Source organism: Musa acuminata, chromosome BXJ3-2 (genome assembly GCF_036884655.1).
Source record: "Musa acuminata AAA Group cultivar baxijiao chromosome BXJ3-2, Cavendish_Baxijiao_AAA, whole genome shotgun sequence".
In the NCBI taxonomy this organism is placed as follows: domain Eukaryota; kingdom Viridiplantae; phylum Streptophyta; class Magnoliopsida; order Zingiberales; family Musaceae; genus Musa; species Musa acuminata.
In genome coordinates, this window is record NC_088350.1 from 31,852,070 (window position 1) to 31,870,620 (window position 18,551).

At 40.7% G+C, this 18,551-nt stretch overlaps 3 protein-coding genes across 3 annotated transcripts; 1 reads left to right on the forward strand and 2 right to left on the reverse strand.

The window, feature by feature from the left end:
• Nucleotides 1-133: 133 nt before the first annotated feature.
• LOC135631257 (GDP-mannose 3,5-epimerase 1-like) lies at nucleotides 134-2,354 on the reverse strand. Its single transcript, XM_065138778.1, has 7 exons — nucleotides 2,196-2,354; nucleotides 1,438-1,854; nucleotides 1,244-1,337; nucleotides 1,044-1,173; nucleotides 829-961; nucleotides 533-740; nucleotides 134-448 (listed from the first exon to the last, which is right to left on the reverse strand). Exons 2-7 carry the CDS (start codon nucleotides 1,851-1,853, stop codon nucleotides 293-295), a joined length of 1,137 nt encoding a protein of 378 aa, XP_064994850.1. The 5' UTR covers nucleotide 1,854; nucleotides 2,196-2,354; the 3' UTR covers nucleotides 134-292.
• A 10,050-nt stretch (nucleotides 2,355-12,404) lies between these two features.
• LOC103975280 (CBL-interacting protein kinase 4-like) lies at nucleotides 12,405-13,918 on the forward strand. Its single transcript, XM_009390200.3, has one exon. It carries the CDS (start codon nucleotides 12,516-12,518, stop codon nucleotides 13,812-13,814), a length of 1,299 nt encoding a protein of 432 aa, XP_009388475.2. The 5' UTR covers nucleotides 12,405-12,515; the 3' UTR covers nucleotides 13,815-13,918.
• Nucleotides 13,919-16,885: 2,967 nt separating this feature from the next.
• LOC103975281 (PRA1 family protein F2-like) lies at nucleotides 16,886-18,052 on the reverse strand. Its single transcript, XM_009390202.3, has one exon. It carries the CDS (start codon nucleotides 17,920-17,922, stop codon nucleotides 17,299-17,301), a length of 624 nt encoding a protein of 207 aa, XP_009388477.2. The 5' UTR covers nucleotides 17,923-18,052; the 3' UTR covers nucleotides 16,886-17,298.
• Nucleotides 18,053-18,551: the final 499 nt, after the last annotated feature.

Here is an 18,551-nt window from a genome sequence, read left to right on the forward strand (position 1 = left end):
GCTATCAACGCTTAATAGCTTAATGGAAAACCATGGTCTTAGCATATGATAGATCTCATACATCCGATGATTATAATTATTATGTCTTAGCTAAGAAAAATATTCGATATAAATCATGTCAAATTATCAAACGTTAACATGAAACAGGTTGACTTTATTCTCATGCATAACATTCAAATTGTATCTCTCTTTCCTCAACAGAAATTGAATGCTTAGAAAGAAATCTATTTTGTATGACATGGAACATGCAATGACTAATAAAACAACAGATCAATGCCCAGCTCTGCCCGCTTCACTCCTTTCCATCTGCTGCACGAAGAGATCCCAGCTGAACCGGTGCTTGAGTTCCCACCACTTTGGATGATCCATAAACAGATATATCTTGGCCCTGAGACTTCTCCTTCTCGATCTGTTCCTTGATCCAAAAGTATGTGATCCTCAGCCCGTCCTGTGCGAGTGGAAGAAGGAAAAGAGCATGAATCCTTTTGTCATAATTGTGTGGAAGAACAGATCAAATCACTCTTGTGGATACCTTAAGTTTCATTGTCGGAGCCCATCCGAGCTTCTCCTTGATCAAAGTGTTGTCGGAGTTCCGCCCGCGCACACCTTCCGGGCCAGGAATGTGGTGGATGGGAAGCTTCTTCTCCTCGAAGCTCAGCACTATCTCAGCCATCTCATTCATGCTCACCATTTCATCACTTCCGATGTTCACTGGCTCTCGGAAGTCCGACTTGGTCAGTCTAAAGCACCGAGTAAGAGACATCGCTTAGGAAGAACAGCCAAGCATGTTTGTTATGAGTGACTGACAGTATAGCTGTGTAGATCTACCTCAGAACACCCTCCACACATTCATCGATGAAGGTGAAGGATCGGGTTTGCAGTCCATCACCCCACATCTCAAATCTATCTGCAGAGGTGAGAGTCTTCCTGCAGAAAGCTGCAGGTGCCTTCTCCCTTCCACCTACAACTCAGAGAAGCACAAGGTGTCACCACAAACACTCTTCTTCGATGAGTAGAGACCACATCCAGTGTCTTACTACTACCTTTCCATGTCCCAAAGGGGCCATAGATGTTATGGAACCTTCCGATGCGGCACTCGATGCCGAAATCTTTGTTGTAGTGCTTGCACAACTCTTCGGTTGCCAGCTTCTCCAAGCCATAAGCATCTTGAGGCTGCAGGAAATGAAAGAGTTCAGATTCCAAGGTTGTAAGATCCAAGGTGTTTGATGTTTTGACAACTAACCTCAGCAGGCCATGCATCAGACTCCTTCAAGCTAACATTTGTCTCCAGTTGTTTGAATTCGGGGTAGATGCAGGCACTGGAAGCATAAAAGAACCTGCAAGGCATCATTCGCAGATCCATGTTAGAGAAGACGGATGACACAAGACAAACTCGCGTGGGATGAAAGATGAGATGCAGAAGATTAACCACAAAACCTTTTGACGCCATTGATTCTTGCAGCTTCAAGCATGTTGAAGCTGATCATGGTGTTGTTGTACATGATCACGGAGTGGTTGGACTGGATGAAACCCATGCCTCCCATATCGGCAGCAAGATTGAAGACGTGGTCTGCGCCACTGGTGACCTTGAGGCAGTTGTCCATGACCCTGAGGTCGACGAGATGGAACTCATGGCAGAACATGTCCTCGCTCATGTGCTCGTTCTTCTTCCAGTCGGAGGCGACGATGTAGTGGCCCTCGCTCTTGAGACGCCGGGCGATGTGGGAGGCGATGAAGCCTCCGGCGCCGGTGATGCAGATCCGGAGCGTCCCGGAAGGCCAGTAGGGCTCCCTCTCCAAGTCCTCGTACGTATGTGCTCCATAACCGGTTCCGTCATGCCCGGTGCTACCCATTCTGCAACAATTGGAAGCGTTAGCAGTAATTCGAGATGTTTCTTCCCAGGAATCTTCATGTAACATTTACTGGAACATTTATAACCCGAACTCAATCAAAGCAGAGTGTATTGCTTCAAAAAGATTTCCCCGTAAAGAGAGAAAGAAAACCAAGAACCAAAACGCAGCTGCATGAGAAGCTTCCTAAATCAACGCATGATTCATTTCTACAGCAAAAGAACAATTGCAGGAGTAGAGGAAAATTATGTAAAGCAGATTAACAAGGGAAACAAAATCAGATGATCCTGTATAATTTTCACGTAACACAGAGAGATCAGATGAACACGAAGATAAAAGATGGACCTCGAAGAGGAAGAGGAAGTTCTTGACGGAGCAGCAGCAGTGGAAAGGTTGGGAGGAGATCTACGAAGCCTTTGGGATCATCCTTTATAACGTCAAAAAAAAGGATCGAAAATTAAGTAAAATATGTGGATGACGTCATGCATTCTGGCTGGCACAGCCGACGAGGTTGAATATTTTCCTTCTGTCATATCCTTATTATATTATTACGAATTCGTTCAATAATTGGACGGATTTAATGCTTATAACAATGATACTCTCTTTTCCTACGCTAAATCGGAGTATTCTACTCCTAAGCTACTTATATACGGCTCAGCCTCTGCCATCCGAGCGAGTAATAATGGCGCGTGTGTAATCGGCGTCGGCCTGGTAGAAATTTCCTTCAGTCAACACAGCACGACACATCTTCCCGTTCGACATACCTTAAGTTCGATTGGGAAAGAAGAACGGGGACCACGTGGGACCCACCATGAAAAAAAAAGTTGGCGGACTCGAGGAAATTTTTTAGTTGATTGGGCACGATTTAATGCTGCGTACGACCGACACGCTACGTTCTTACGCGCGAGGGCGGCGTATTGTTTCTCCCGCCGCCCACTTGAACGGACAAGCGAGTGCCATCTGGACGAGTAATATTTGCGCGTGAACGATCGAGGTGCGACGGCTGGGGGTTTCCCTTAAATGAACCCCGGGACCCGCTTAATCTACCCTTCTCGCAACCCACCCTTTGCAGCGCAGATAGAACAGGTAGGGAATCGGGTATCGCATAACATGGTAAGAGAAGCATTTTATTATTTAACAATTTCTTGCAATTAGAGACACACTTACCACGTGAAAGAACTGTCGCTTTGGTGAGCTGTACAGAAGAGTTGGTAAGAATTATTAGGGTTTAATAATACGAAAAAACAAAATTCATGGAAACTTATTGTGATTCTGATGGCCACACTGTTGAGAGTCACAAACTCATCGACTCCTTGGATTCTCCGTCGCATCATGGTTTAGTAGACACAGAAATGTTCTTACTAATTTACACTTGTGTGATCTTGATTAGTGTTTTGACAAAAAGCTACGATGTAGAAGAAATTAGATGGTCATATTGGATCTTGTGAGAAGCATCTTTAATAGGAAGAAAATTATGATGATTTAGTATTCTACTTCTCGAGATCCAATCGAACCAAAAGTTATAGAGTGAGAGACATGTACTTTCAACTCTCACTTTCCGAAGATTTGACTTGCATTCCCGAGATCCAATGAGAATAAGTCAAACGATGTGGAAAGACTGTAGAACTTGCACTTGAATCCTAAGATTTCAAGTCAGTCATTTGTCTAAGAAAAGTATTATGTCGATCTTTCACCACAAGTATGACAACATTGATTATGTCGATCTAAATAGACACAACTTACATAACGTTACAATCGAATGATATAAATATTTCATGTGGAGTCCATAGACACCAAACATTGTCCTTTTAAATTACACAGCATCATGTTGTATCACATGATTTATATTCTGGAAATTTACCTGGGTGTCAGAATCATATGAGGCAGGCAGGCCTCATGATTGATCTGAGTGATGCTACAAATAATTGTACAAAGAGATCATTAAACTTTGTTAGTTGTTAAAGATAGATATATTATAAAAAGGAAATAATTCATTTGTCATTAAAACTTTGGTATAATATATGCATCCCTCCAAACACTAATATTGCTCTTCAAATAATATTAATTCAAAATAATTAGTTTAATCACTTCTAGCTATTGTTTAAATGTGCTCATTCAATTAAATATTATATTATCAAGACTAATCTAAATATTGATTTAAAGATTGTTATTATTTAATTTTTGCATATTTTGCAAGGCGATAAAAGTATTTTGTTCATCGTTCACAACTAATTTATTTTTATATATAGATATTTATTGAGCTATATGAGATCATAATTAGATTGATCCTTTGCAAACTAAATTATTTCTCGACTTAAATAATTCTAACTTTTATAACTCCATCTCAAGCTGTCAATCATATGCACTTATTCTCAAAGTTGTTCATGAGTCACTTGCTTTTTAATTAATCATGTGATAGTAAAAGACAATAAATAATTTAATAATAATAATAATAATAATAATAATATTATTATTATTATTATTGTTGGGACATGTGAGTAGATTTTGCTGTGGACTTTGGCACAATGCACTAGAAAAAATGATTCCTCGCGTGTACCCAAACAGCAGTGTTGACCTATTCCTTTAGTTTATGCATTGGTACTCCTAAAATTCAAATTTACTTTGAGCAATCACTCAAACTTATAGTTAAATGTATCCATCTCCTTGTTTAATATTGAGCTCAGTCAAAGTTGCACATGGAGGAGGCATGCACTGTAAGATTAGTGTGCCTCATCACCATCAAGTTTTGGTCACTGTGAATCGACTTAAGAGGTTGAGTTGTCTAATCTTATGTAGGTTAATTTGATTATTGCTAGGCTTATAAGTAGATCAAATAGCATGTCTCCCAATTGCCCAATCATTATTGTTGTTGATAAACTATTGTGACAATAAATCAATTTAATAGAAACATATGTAAATATAAGTCATAGATAATTATAATAGATATGTTACATCATATGTAATAATTAATAGTATTATACTCATTTGGTGAGATGTATGTCTCACCAAATGAGTATAATATATATATATATAGGCTGGGCTTGAACCCGGCTCATTCCGGCTCGTGCCAATGTGCGGCTGGCATCCGAGCTGGGCCGAAATGAACCCGCCCTGGTTCACTGAGCCCGCAATCGGTCGGGCTCGACCGCGCAGGGCGTTGTCATGAACCCATCTACCCGAACCGTCGGACACAAATAGAATCTCAATGTTTCTCATAATTTCTCAGATCATCAACATTTATTGAAATGAAAAAAAGCAACAAGAAAAAGTAAAAGAAACCCTTCCACCTCACTGGCAGAAATATGAGGAATATGAACAAAGCTTAAGACACTAAAGTATAAAGGTGCTGTAAGCATAAAATCTATAATAGGTTATATTAAATATGAAAATAATCTTTTATATCATGATTTAAATCAAATAACATTAGATCTGATTTTACGATATATATCTTTTGATGTGATCTAAAAAAGAAATTTTAGTATGATGTACAAAAATACCGTTTTTACATCCAAGATCGCTGTCAATCTATAAAGAGAACTAAATCTTTCTCTTCTTTTCTTATCTTTTCACAAGACCACTTAGGTCGAGAGAGATACGTAACATTGATCTTTTAGTCTAAGGATCCTATCTATTTATAGACGAGAGTAGAGGATCTAATATAAATTATCACGAGAGTTCCTCGTATCAAGGGCATCCCCTAAGGAATCATACTTTAAATAAATTTTTTTTATTGATCAATATCTATTATTAAAATATAATTAATTTAATTATATATCTTATTTGATTATAAATTGTCACAAAATCTAACCGTTGCAAGAGCTATTAATAATTACTCGAGTTCATTAGCTTTTTGTTGAGTACACTCTTAGGTTGGATATCATGCAATTGATAGCTGATGACTGCATGCCGGTGGGGTTGAGAAGTATAATTGTTAGCTTTTGGTGAGTAGTAGTGGTAAGAGTCTTCGTTGGTTGAGATGTTTGTGTTTCATGCAGTATCAGAGGTTTACATTCAGCCTGTTACGTGCAGCCTAATAAATGCAGAACTGTTGTCTTCATCGTCGATCATAGATCAACTTCCCAAGAAGATTCTTCAGTCATTAATCAATTTAAAGTCCTATAAATCAATTTAATTATCCCTATCATGACACTGCATGAACAGGTGTGCACGACTGGTGCCTGTGGATCGCGTTGCATGGGAGACAGCAAGTTAAACGATGCATGCAGGTGGGGTTTCCCTGTGTGATCACTGAGTCTCCGCAACGAAGCAAGAAGAACATCGCCCCTCTTTATCGAGACTTGATTGCAGAATTGGGATTGCTTTCATATATACGTTCAAAGAGATCTTTATTGATCACACAATAATTGTCTGCCGCTTTATTCCAAATTCTCCATCAACCCATGGAACACTTGTTTGCTTACCAGCATTGTCTCTAATCTTAGATGATTGAGAAACCTCCTCCTCTCATCAAGAATTTGATGCTCCAACTATGACAATGGGCTTATTATCTCGTAATATATTAGCTTAAGTTAAAAAAGAAGAAAGGAAGAAAGCATTGGACTACTGCGAGAGACAGTGCATGCCAACTTCAGTTATTCTTCACTTCAAATAATTAAGAGGTTTACGAGTTCAATCTCCTATAAACAGATGGTTTTCTAGTTTTTTCTCTTTAATTCATCATGCTTACACGGGATGTTGAGACGTAAGAAGCATGAGATCCAAGAGGCAGCTATACAAAATCCATGGAACTGATAGAGATGCAGTTGAATTCTCACAACAGTAATAGCAGCAATGATGAAAAGTTAGGGTTGGAAATTTGCCAACTTTCCAAAAATTCACATTTTATTTTTGATAGTGAACATATTTCTCTAGTTTTCAATTTTCAGAGAGTTACTATAGGAAACATATTCCTCACTTGTTACATAGACATGTCCATGTTGCTATTAGAAGAATCTTGGCTGAAATCTTTTGTATGATGTGATAGATGTTTTGATCCTTGGGTGGAGTAAGGGCCAAAGTTCTAAATATGGAGTCATACGCAACAGTAGAAATATCTACTGGTCCAATCATGTCTGTCTCGATCATGACGAGGGCCACATACCGAATGAAAGGAAGCTGCACCGGCCAGCGTTGGCCCCAATTTTTTGGTAGTGTGAGATTGCATGCAGATAAAACAAGATAGTATAGTTAAAAACAATTATTATTGTGCTGCAAGAAATTGTATTGCATGCAGACAAAACAATTATTGTGCTGCGAGAAATGAGATAGATTCAAGCTGAAGGGACAAACACAGGAAAATGGCTCGGTCACTGTCGAGGATTGCTCTTGCAATATGATGGATTTTAGTTTGATTGGACTTGGATTATTTCAAGAGACATTCTTGGATATGTCTCATTTGAAAGCTGTCCTTCCACTGTTGGCAGTGGCTAGGTGAGAGGGAGGAGGAGAGAGAACAGTCAGAGGAGGGGAAGAAGAAGAGATATGCTCGGGTTGCCTTGGATCAGAGATTTGGAGGAGGAGAAAAGAGAGGATTAAAAGGGACATGGGGAGGAGATGGAAGGAAGGTTGGGGTCTGAGAGGAAGAGGAAAAAATGGATTATAGGATTGGGAGTGGGAGAGAGATTTACTCATGATTATGATGATTGTTAAGCTATGCTTCAGAACTTGTCATTTCAGTTTGATGAGTTTATTGATGCCTCCAAATAAGTATAGACACATCATCTCCTTTTTAGCAGCTTGCAGATATATGAATATGAAAGGAGAATCCAATATTCGATTGTCTTTTATATATCCAAATCATGAAACGCATATATGCTATCATATAAATAAGCATTAATAGAGAATCCTGTCCTTGAAGTAGTAGTACACAGCTTAGAACAGCTTGGACAATGCAACTACTACATATGGAGTCATGCATTACAATTACAAGCATGCGTTATATGGTAATCACAACTTATCATGTCATTGTCTTTCTTAGAGGAATGAAATCACCATGTCCTTTTCATTGTCTTCCACCCAAGTGATCTGATCATTTGTAGAAGATGGGCCAGTCTTGGATAGATATTTTACTTCCACCAGTTTCAGTTTCAGTTTCAGGTAGACTTCTTATTCCCTGTTGCAGGCCAAATATAATGCTCTGTCTTTTTGTTTTCTTGGATATGTGATCGAGGATCATGATAAAGATAAATATAGAATGACAATCTTATATTGTCATTACGTATTTGTCTTTATCATGATCGTTTATCAATCTGAAAGGGACAAATATACACTTTGAAAATATATCCTGCACTTATTTTTGGTAGCATTCAGTACTTCTGTTCACAAAATTCTGATATTTCTGATGAAGCCTTACAAAGCTAAGCTTGAAGATAGTTTTTGCCCCCAAAGAGCATCCATCAGCTTGTCCTAAGAGTTCTACAGGGAAATCATATTTAAATTTGATAAGATTATAATGGAAGTGAAATCCTTCATGTAATTCTCTGATTTAGTTGAGTCTACTATTATTAACTTGAGCTTAAGCATCAATTATTTAGATTGTCAGAAGAATTTATTTGAGTTTTTGTTTAAAAGAGTTATATTAGCTAAAAAGCAGCTATGTCAAATTCTTGGTAGTTGATCATCATCATCACCATCACCTCCACCAAGATTTGGACTACCACAAAAGGCCAAGAATCTAGTGGTGGTTGGCAAGATGACTTTCATAATTAGTTGAGTCTTCCAGATTTGCACAGTATTCAATCATAATGCTTCACTGTCCAGTACAGTAAACTATGATTACAAGCAACCTCAATCTCAGATGTGGAGAATATAGTAATGAATCATTGAAAATAATACTACTAATTATGATTTGTTTAGATCTATGAAAGTTGACCAGATTATAGAATTGGAAGGAAATCTAATCCTCTCCTGCTAGTGGCTCTATTCAGATCTAAATTCACTGTTTCATATCTTTCATGTGGTCCACCAATATGCATCACTAGTTACTCTTTCTTAGCAAGTGGACAACCACAGCAATTGTAGGAGGGGTCTACCTGTGTGACCTCAACCTCCACCGTTTGCATAAACTACATATATGAATGGGTCCGTAAGCATTATTGTACATACATTTAGATGTTATGAATCCACCACTTTGTCTTCTTGCAGAAATAAGATGGAACCTTCTCTTCAGCTTTGGCCAGAGTTCACAGGGGCTCTTTGAAGCTGATTCATGCACTTGCTTCTGTGACATATGAATTAAGAAACAATTTCCATTTATCTTCAGCTTATAAGCATTTGTCAGTTGTGGGAAGAGTATCTTTTCACTGGGTGGAACTCCACCTGGTGTTCTTCCTACCTATCAATCTATGCAACATGCAAATATCTTAATTGGAAGTGCACATATACAACAATCTCTGGTGAGAAAACAGCTGGAGTTCACTGGTTCATTTGCTGAAACTGGTCTACCATGTTTCATAACATAAGATGCATCATATGATTCTCCATAGCTTGTCAAAATTGGAAAAAGGCACCAGTGCATGGTTGATGATTGGTGGAACCACCATCATTACAAGTTCTATTTGTTGGAGAGTGAGTGTAGTTTTGTGCTGCTATAAAAATCTTTGCATCATAAAACATTTCTATGCACCACCATATGATACAAAGAATCTCTTGGCATTTTGTTGAGCATTGGCCATTCAAAAGGACAAAGAACAGAGAAGACACAAATGAGACATCCTACTAACTCAACTGAATAAACTGTCTTAATGTATTAGATACCATCTTCAAATACTCAATGTTGACCCCAAAAAATACAACTCCTACATATGGGGGGAGAGAGAGAGAGAGTTGCTGGAGGAAAAAATCAAGTTGATTGTGTCACAGACAGAATACAATTAACTCAGTGTGAGAGTTGAAGTGTTTTAGGTATGGAAAACAATCGTATGCTTAGTATTATCATGCAAATTCTGATATCTTGTAGCTAAGTGGAAGTATGACCATAGCAACCAAAGCCACAAAGAGCAGCTTCTTTCCACACCCACTTTGTTGTCATATAGGCAGTCAGCTGCTTCCATATTTAACAAAAAAATAGATGAATAATGTCATATATTTGTGGAGATTACAGATGGGATAATGTTGAGAACATGATTTGTCTACATTTAAACATATTTGACAATGTGAGCCTAAGAGATATTTCCATATCACAAAAAGGCAAGAACATGGTCAATGTTCAGACTAATGAGATCTTTATGCTTTTAATGCTAGTCAAATCATGTTTTCTCTATCATGTATTTATTTAGTGATTAAATAGGTTTTTCTCTCACACAATTAGTTCATGAATCATGAAATTACAACTTTGCATGAGTACTTAGAACATGTGACCAGAACTACACAATTCTTTTTATAAATAGGAGAGGATCTTTTTATAAATAGAAGAGGGAACATGTTAATGTATCGAAGTATTTTTTATTTTTTTAATAAAACTTTTTTACTTCTTCAATAAAATTTCTTCAATAATTGTTCTTATCTTCTATTCTTTTCATCATGGTATCAGAACAGTGAAAAAAGTGAAGTTTCGCTCTTATCTTTGGCCAACGACCAACGTCGTTGAAAGAAGTGAAGCTTTGCCCTTATCTTCGGTTAGCGATCAACGCCGCTGCAACCACATTCTTAAGAGGCTCCACGGTCAATCTTCATCTTTCTCACCGCGGTAGCCTTCGCTGATCTGCCAACAGTCGATGGACTTAAGGAGAACGAAGGACAGACTTAAGGAGAACGAAGGGAACGCCTGTGCCCTCATAGCAATAGCAATCACAACAATAACAGTGATCTGCTTTTGTCCTACTCACGAAGTCTCTCGTTTGTAAATCATTCTTTGCATCGATCCAAGATTAATAATGTATTGAAGTATTTTTTATTTATTTAATAAAGCTTCTTCACTTCTTCAATAAAGCTTATTCAATAATTGTTCATATCTTCTATTCTTTTCATCAAGCTTATTTAATAATTGTTCATATCTTCTATTCTTTTCATCAAGCTTATTTAATAATTATTTTTATCTTCTATTCCTTTTATCAGTATCTACTAAGAGACACAAAGAAATCACACAGCAACTCACTATCACCAGTACATGTCCCATAGGACCAACATGCCATCATGTTCCCTAGACTAAGTTGGGACCTTGTCCTTTCCTCACTATCATTCAATGTAAGTTAGACCATTATTAATATCAATCAGACAGAGTGAGAGATTCTTCAAGGCATGTGTGTGGATGGCTGATACACTGAGATGCCACTCCCACCACACCTTACAAGGAGTTGGACAGTCAATTCCATCCTTTTATGATGTAAGATGATGGAATTGGTCCAATTCTCCTTCTTGTGATCATTACCCACTTAACAAGAATCAACCACACCCCAATGGAAAGGACATGCTAACAAATCAAAACCATGTAGCTTCCTCATAAGTGCCATAATCTTGGGAGTCAGCTGGAGAGCATCCATCAAGCAAAGTGCATCTCCTGCAGAAACATTATATATGATTGAATCTATAATGCAAATACAGATGAATCTTTCAAATATTATAACTCATTCAGATCAAAATCGATCAAACCTGACTCCATAATAATCTTTACAAGAAAGCATAAGTACATGAAATAATTGATGCCTTTTGCTACTGATATCTGTCAGGACTCGAAAGCTCAAAAAATTATTTATGTGGTTGTTGTCAATGCAAAATCTAAAAGAAATAAATATGCATAGTCTTATCTTTATATAAGAACTTATTTTTTAGACTTAAACTTTGATCTTCCAAATCTAATTTTAATATCTCTCTCTCTTTTTTTTTCTTTTTTTTTTTTGTATAAGGTAAGTGACGAAGGTGATCGAATTCAAGATTTTATGAGTTAAGTTAGCTAATGAATTAGGTTTCCTCGTCAGTGATGTGCCGTCAAGCTGTGCTTACCATTAATAAGCTCTAAAAAACCCATGGGAAGGTGGAAGACTCCATAACCTGCAAGATTGCATCATCTCCAAGAATCTTCCCTCTCATTTCATGCCCAGGTTTTGTTGCAGGTTTGTGTCAAATACCTACAGGGAGAGCGTCACGGATTCAATAATCACTTGCCCGGAAGCTTCGCATGAGACAGTTTTCTCATGCCATCTTTGTTCTCGTCTTCCTCCTTCCTACTCTACCGTAGCTTTCCTTCTTCTCCTCGTCTCCGTTCCTTTTCTTCTCATACTTCCTCTACTCCCTCTTCCGTATCGGGTGAAGACTTCCATATTATTACGTAATATCAACGTAAAATTCCATACTTTTTATGTCAATCCTTTTATATTTTCCCATCAAAGCTGGTCAAGAAACGTCTAATATGATTAATTAGCGCAGAGAGAGAGAGAGAGAGAGAGAGATGTTGGAATTATGTATATGATATCACGTAAACCACCTTTCTTTTTCTACGTGTGTGATTTGAGGCCATATCAGATCGTCGGGGCGGCTGAGATGAATCTAAAATATGCTACAAAGCTAAACGGTAACGGAGGAAAAGGTTGCGACAGTGCCTTGGTTGATACATATATACAACCTGTACTTAATTCTTCCCACCCCCCAACGGGGGCAGACAGGAGAGGAAACAGAGCGCGAGACTGCCGGTCTCTGAGCTGTGGTGTCTCTTGTTCTCGTTCTCCTTCCATGGACCACCACCGCCCAGCACCCAATCCCAACTCCGCCAAGCGCCACTCCGAGGTCCTCCTCGGAAGGTACGAGCTGGGCCGCCTCCTCGGCCGCGGCACCTTCGCTAAGGTCTACCTGGCGCGCTCCCTCTCAGACGGTGGCGCCGTGGCCGTCAAGGTCCTCGACAAGCCCGAGCTGGTCGACTCCGGGTTGTCCCGCAGCTTCCTCACCGAGGTGGCCGCCATGCGCCGCCTCTCCCACCCCAACATCCTCAAGCTCTACGAGGTCATGGCCACCCGGTCCAAGATCTACCTCATCGTGGAGCACGCCCCCGGAGGTGACCTGCTCGCCCGCGTCGCCCGCCGAGGCCGCCTCCCCGAGTCCGTCGCCCGCCGCTACTTCCAGCAGCTCGTCTCCGCCCTGCACTACTGCCACGCCCGCGGCGTCGCCCACCGCGACGTCAAGCCCCAGAACCTCCTCCTCGACCGCGACGGCAACCTCAAGGTGTCCGACTTCGGCCTGGCCGCGCTGCCCGAGCAGCTCCGCGACGGTCGCCTCCACACCGCCTGTGGCACGCCGGCGTACACCGCCCCTGAGGTTATCCGCCGGAAGGGCTACGACGGCGCCAAGGCCGACGCCTGGTCCTGCGGCGTCATCCTCTTCGTCCTCCTCGCTGGCTCCCTGCCCTTCGACGACGCCAACCTTGCCCTCATGTACCGGAAGATCCACAAGCGCGAGTATGAGCTGCCGCCGTGGGTCTCCCCGTCGGCGCGTCGGCTGCTGCTCCGGCTGCTGGACCCCAACCCCGAGACCAGGATCACCATCGGCGCATTGATGGAGCACCCGTGGCTGAAGCGGTCCTTGAGCCTGGACTCGCAGCTCAGTAGCATGGCGCACCTTCCTCCGACCACAAGAAACGATCTCACTCCCATCCTGAACGCGTTCGAGCTCATATCCCTGTCGTCGGGTTTGAACCTCTCGGGGCTGTTCGACGACGGCGATAAGAAGAAGAAGAAGAAGGAGAAGAGGTTCACTTCGACGCAGTCCGTCGAGAAGATCATGGAGAGGATCGACGCGACCGGAGAGAAACTGGGCTACATGGTGGAGACAAGAAAGGGATCAGCAGTGGCGAGGTGGGGGTCGATCTTGTCGGTCGAGGTATTGGAGGTGGCCTCGCCGCTTCTGCTAGTGGAGCTAAAACTCGAAGACAGCGGCGATAGTGGCAGCAGCGAAGGTGAAGACTTTTGCTGGGAGGAGTTGAAGGCAGAGCTGGGAGACATAGTGTTTGCATGGTATGACGGTGGGGGGGATTCATGAGCCTCCTCAGCTTGTCTGTAATAATAATCTTCTTCTTCGTAAGTTCCAGGATCCATGGAGGAGGAGACCCTTGAAACAGTGGTCTCTGTTCTCTGTTTCCTTTCTTTACGGTCTCATCTGCTGGTGTGTTGCTCGCTCTGTGTGTGGTTTGGGTATCTCTTCGGTCATCAGATTCTGGTCTGATGTTGAGGGGATGGAGGATGTATATCAGGTTAAGCACTCGTCCAAGCTTAGCATTCAGAGAAGCCTTAACGCAAATAGGCAGACCGAAGGGAAGTGGTTGGGCACCCTCACTACATTTCTTGTGCTTCATGTTGTGAGATCGTACAGATGCTGCTGTAACTCTGTTCTTGTTAGATTCTGAGCACTTCCCCATTTCAAGGTAAGACTGCAGAGCGAGTGTACGGGAGACTTGTCGGAATTGGCTTCCCGATGACGAAGGATGGCAATTTGTTCTACCTTGTGGAGATCTAAAATCTACCACGAAGCCCTCAACTCATGTAACATCTTCTTGGTCTATTTCCAGGAAAGGGATTCAAATCTTTCCGAGATGATGGGGACTGGAAACTGCTCAAGGTGGATGTACCGCAGCCATTATTGAGCATGTAGGCGAAAGCGACCATGCACGCACTAGACCAGCCACAAACTCCTCTTCCATGTAAAGCTCTCAGGACTTCACAGTCAACACAAACGTATCAGACACATGCTTGGGTGGACTGCTCGCATGAACCTGTGGTCCTCAACAAAGGCACCGAATTTGATTGACGCAGTGATGAGTCATGGACAGAAGAATGCGTGGATTTCAGGTAACGCTCACCGGCAAGCGAAGCGTTGAACCGATGCAGGCCGCTGAATTTTGTGGTGCCTGCCGGCTTCTGCTTGCGATCGAGACACGTCCGGGGATCCCCTGAGCGGTATCCGATGCTGCCTACTCTTCTCCTCTCCATTCTTGGGGTGGAGTCGGAGAAGGGGTATTCTTATTTTGCAGATGCGTATTAGGACCTGTAATTATTTTTGAATTATCAAGGAAAATAAATTACTTCAAGAAACGTATGACAAAAGAATTGAAGGAAATACAATCTTCCCAGAGTTTATCATTGAAATTTATGTCAAAAGGTATGCAAGAGGTTCTATGGCTCCAATTCTAGGCATTGAAATCTCAAAAGAAATAAACTTCTTAGGATGCCACCACTGTTCTTGAATCTGCAAAAAGGGCTGAAATAAAATTCACTACAGGTAGGACAAAGAAACAGTGTTGTAAAACTTAAGTAGAGATATATAGATTTCAAAAAGGAAAATATAAAATAAGGGCGAGCAACTTCAACACAAAAATGTGAAAACCATGTCTTCTCAAAGACTTGCACATATTGTTTTACTGCTCCATGCAGATAGCCTCCTTTTAGATCAAGCTGTTAGTGGCAGTGAGCAACATGGATCATCAAAACTCTATAAAATTTATTGTGTGATAAGATTTAAAGGCAATAATTGAACTAGTTCTGTTTTACATATCAATCAAATCTAGTATTGTTGATCCCCAAGGCTTTTCTGTTAACATGCAGAACAAGCACAGGTACCTCTATGAAGATGGCAATTTGCTTTCGGAGAATCGAGTGTATTGATGATAAACATCATCATGATAAAATTACAGAAATTCTTTTCAAAATATGGATGTGCTACGTACATCCATAAGAAACTAATCCATGCGATGCAAGTAATTTCATGCCATATGCACAAACAAAAATAATATCAAACAGGCATCAGAAACCAGACCTTGATGAAAGTCTAGAAATTTAGGTTAATACTTTTGTAGCTATTACTATTTGAGTAATGTAAAAGAGTTAAAAGTAGAGCTGCTCTGGATAAGAAAGTATTTGAATAAACATTGTCAAACATAACAACCAAGGAATCTCTTTGTGATCTTGAGCTAGGCTTAAATCATATCATCTGTATCTGTCTGCTTTGTGCTTTGTTTCATTTTGTACATTTTGTATCATCCATATGGTTATAATTATCTCAAAGCAATATTCTGTAGAGCTCTTGCTATATCATTCTTTAAAAAAGGAAACAGAGATCAACAAAAGCATGGAAAGCATGAAATGTACTTTGGAAACAGGACAGAAGGTTGTCACCACTCAGGGTTGCTAGAGTGATTAAGCCAAAGGCCAATTCATGTATTTTATCTTACCGTCACAAAGTCGATTCACAAAGACCATTTTCATCTAAAAAATGTTTTCCACCCAGTCTTCTGCTCATCATAATTTTATGCTCTCACTTGCAGAATAAAACCTTATCTATTTTCCTCCCAAATGAAACTCAAAACAATCATTTATAATCCACAGTGAGTTTCTTGCAGACATAATTTTCCACCCAGAAGAAACAGATTTAATAATCAGATGATGAGAAGCAAGCACTGTAGTGGTAACAGAGGATGCCTTTCTGCAGCATTTATTGGCAATTCTCTTACATTTTTAATGACACTTCATGCATCATTGTTGAAGATTATGCGGTGTCCACAAGGTCATGACCGTAGAAGGACTAATATGCAAGATTATGTGGCGTGCACAAGGTCTTGACTGTAGAAGGAGTAACATGCCATGACATATCTTCCGACTCGTTCAAAGATAGTCTTTAACTATTCGAGCTCTTTTACTATACCCCAATACTAAGTCTCATGTACCAAATATTATGTCCCGGCCTAATGAGCCAATTAGATCACTAACTTCGTTTGACCTAAGTCACTAATCAAAATGTTTAAGTTAAAATTAATGGAAGTATACTCATCAAACTCTTATAAATCAATCTTAGTCTTACATGCTTCTGATATAGGACTAATACATATAGATTATTGTAAGATTAGACACCACGTAATCGTTAAGCAGTCACGGCTCTGACATATGCATAAATTCCAAAAAGCGCATTGCAATCTCCAAATATCTGAACCTCTTCGATGGATCCTAACAAATTAGTAGCCAGAAACAAAGATCAACCGATTACCGAAAAATGATGAGAACTAAATGAGATGTAGAAGAACAATGGCTCGTTCAGACTATCCATGTCAAACACAGCATTCATAGAAAATCACAAATAAGGTCCATACATAACCACTGAAAAGGAAATGAACAAGAAACATAATACAAAGATTGGCTCACCTTCAAACTCGACCTTTCTTCAATGAAGATTCATTCCCACGGTTCACAAGTTCAATAGTTTATTTTCTCTAGTTAAGCATTTACAAGGATTTCTACTACACTATCAGATCAGACAATATGAATCAAGAACTTGACTTGAAGAAAAAAAAAAGTGCTAAGAGATCTCGATACCAGAAAGGTGAAGATGCAGGGCATAGTCAATATGATCCAATTTAGCAATAAGATCATGCATTCTCGGATGAATCCGTCACAACCTTGCATCAATAAATGCTTCCTGGGAATTTCATCTCAGCATAATAGAGGACAAATCCGTCTCCGATGGGGAGTGAGTAGGATCACGCCCGGCCATAAGCCTCCCCCATTGAGGAGCCGGCAAACGAAATCAAGCCTTCATCAGCCGCCTCCTGTTCATCGAGAAATTGGTCATCCGTGATGCGGAATGCCGCGTGAAGCCCGATGAGCACAGCAGCAATGATAAGCGAGACCAGTACATTCAATCCGACATGGGTGAACACCAGAGCAACCACGGTGATCAGGGAGAGAGCAGCCAGCACGAGGCGGTCGTCGAGGGTGCGGCCGACGAGCACGACCGGCTCGTCGCGGAAGAAGTAGAGGAAGAACCAGGCGACGAAGACGGCGAGGAAGACGATCATCGATATGGGGTGCCAGAGGAGGCTGCAGAAGAGGACGACGAGGGCGGCGAGGGCGTAGTTGACGCGGAAGTAGGCGAGGTTGCGGCGGACGCGGGCCATGGCGTCGCGGTAACCGTAGGGACGGGAGAAGGCGGAGGGGTCGGCCAGCTCGCGCCACGGCCGCCGGGTGGCCACCAGGGCCCTACCGCGCTCCTTGGCGCGGGAGAACATCTCGACGGTTCGGGAGGCGGGTGCTCCGGGGGCCCGCGCGGGCGCTGCGGTGGGAATGGCACCGTACCCCGCCACAGAACGAGAAGCGGAGGACATCGATCGCGGGGGCGTGGTCGATGATCTCGATGGCGGAGTGGGAGGAGGAAACCCTAACGCTAGATCTGAAATGGAGGACCTGTTTGAACAGCGAAACCGTTTGCTGTAATGACTGATGGAATGGGAAAGTTGTGATCTTGCGGATGCCTTTTTATAGTTGCCAAGACATTTAAATATTTACTATTATAACGCATTAATAATAAACTTGGAGATTCTTGACCTCCATGCAACATTAAATAATAATATATATCATATAATATAGTATAATATCGCAACAAAGACAGCGGCTTGACTTTATTTCCCAAAATAACACCCTAATTTTATTTTCTTTTCCTTCAAACTTTTTAAACTTTTCAATTTATTTGATTCTGATTTTTGACTTCGAAAAATCAGAATCGATGAAATCGAAATCGACAATTCAAAAAAAAAAAAGGTCTATGCAGATAAATTAAGGTTCTTATTTTTTATCAAACTATTTTCACATTAAATTCCTTTTTATATAAAAATTATGATATATCAACTTAATCTTATATTAAAAATTAATAAAAATATAAATTGATTTATAAGGATCGGATGAGTATATTACTATAACTTGAGTTTAGATTTTTTTTATTTTTTAAAAATAATAA

What these genes read in the sequence shown, in the direction of transcription:
- LOC135631257 (XM_065138778.1), bottom strand. Translation starts at nt 1,853, where the DNA reads ATGGGTAGCACCGGGCATGACGGAACCGGTTATGGAGCACATACGTAC. An exon ending in AGAATCAATGGCGTCAAAAG is followed by an intron (nt 1,338 to 1,437) that starts GTTTTGTGGTTA and finishes GATGCCTTGCAG; the next exon opens with GTTCTTTTATGCTTCCAGTG. An exon ending in CTCCGACAATGAAACTTAAG is followed by an intron (nt 449 to 532) that starts GTATCCACAAGA and finishes CCACTCGCACAG; the next exon opens with GACGGGCTGAGGATCACATA.
- LOC103975281 (XM_009390202.3), bottom strand. Translation starts at nt 17,922, where the DNA reads ATGTCCTCCGCTTCTCGTTCTGTGGCGGGGTACGGTGCCATTCCCACC.
- LOC103975280 (XM_009390200.3), top strand. Translation starts at nt 12,516, where the DNA reads ATGGACCACCACCGCCCAGCACCCAATCCCAACTCCGCCAAGCGCCAC.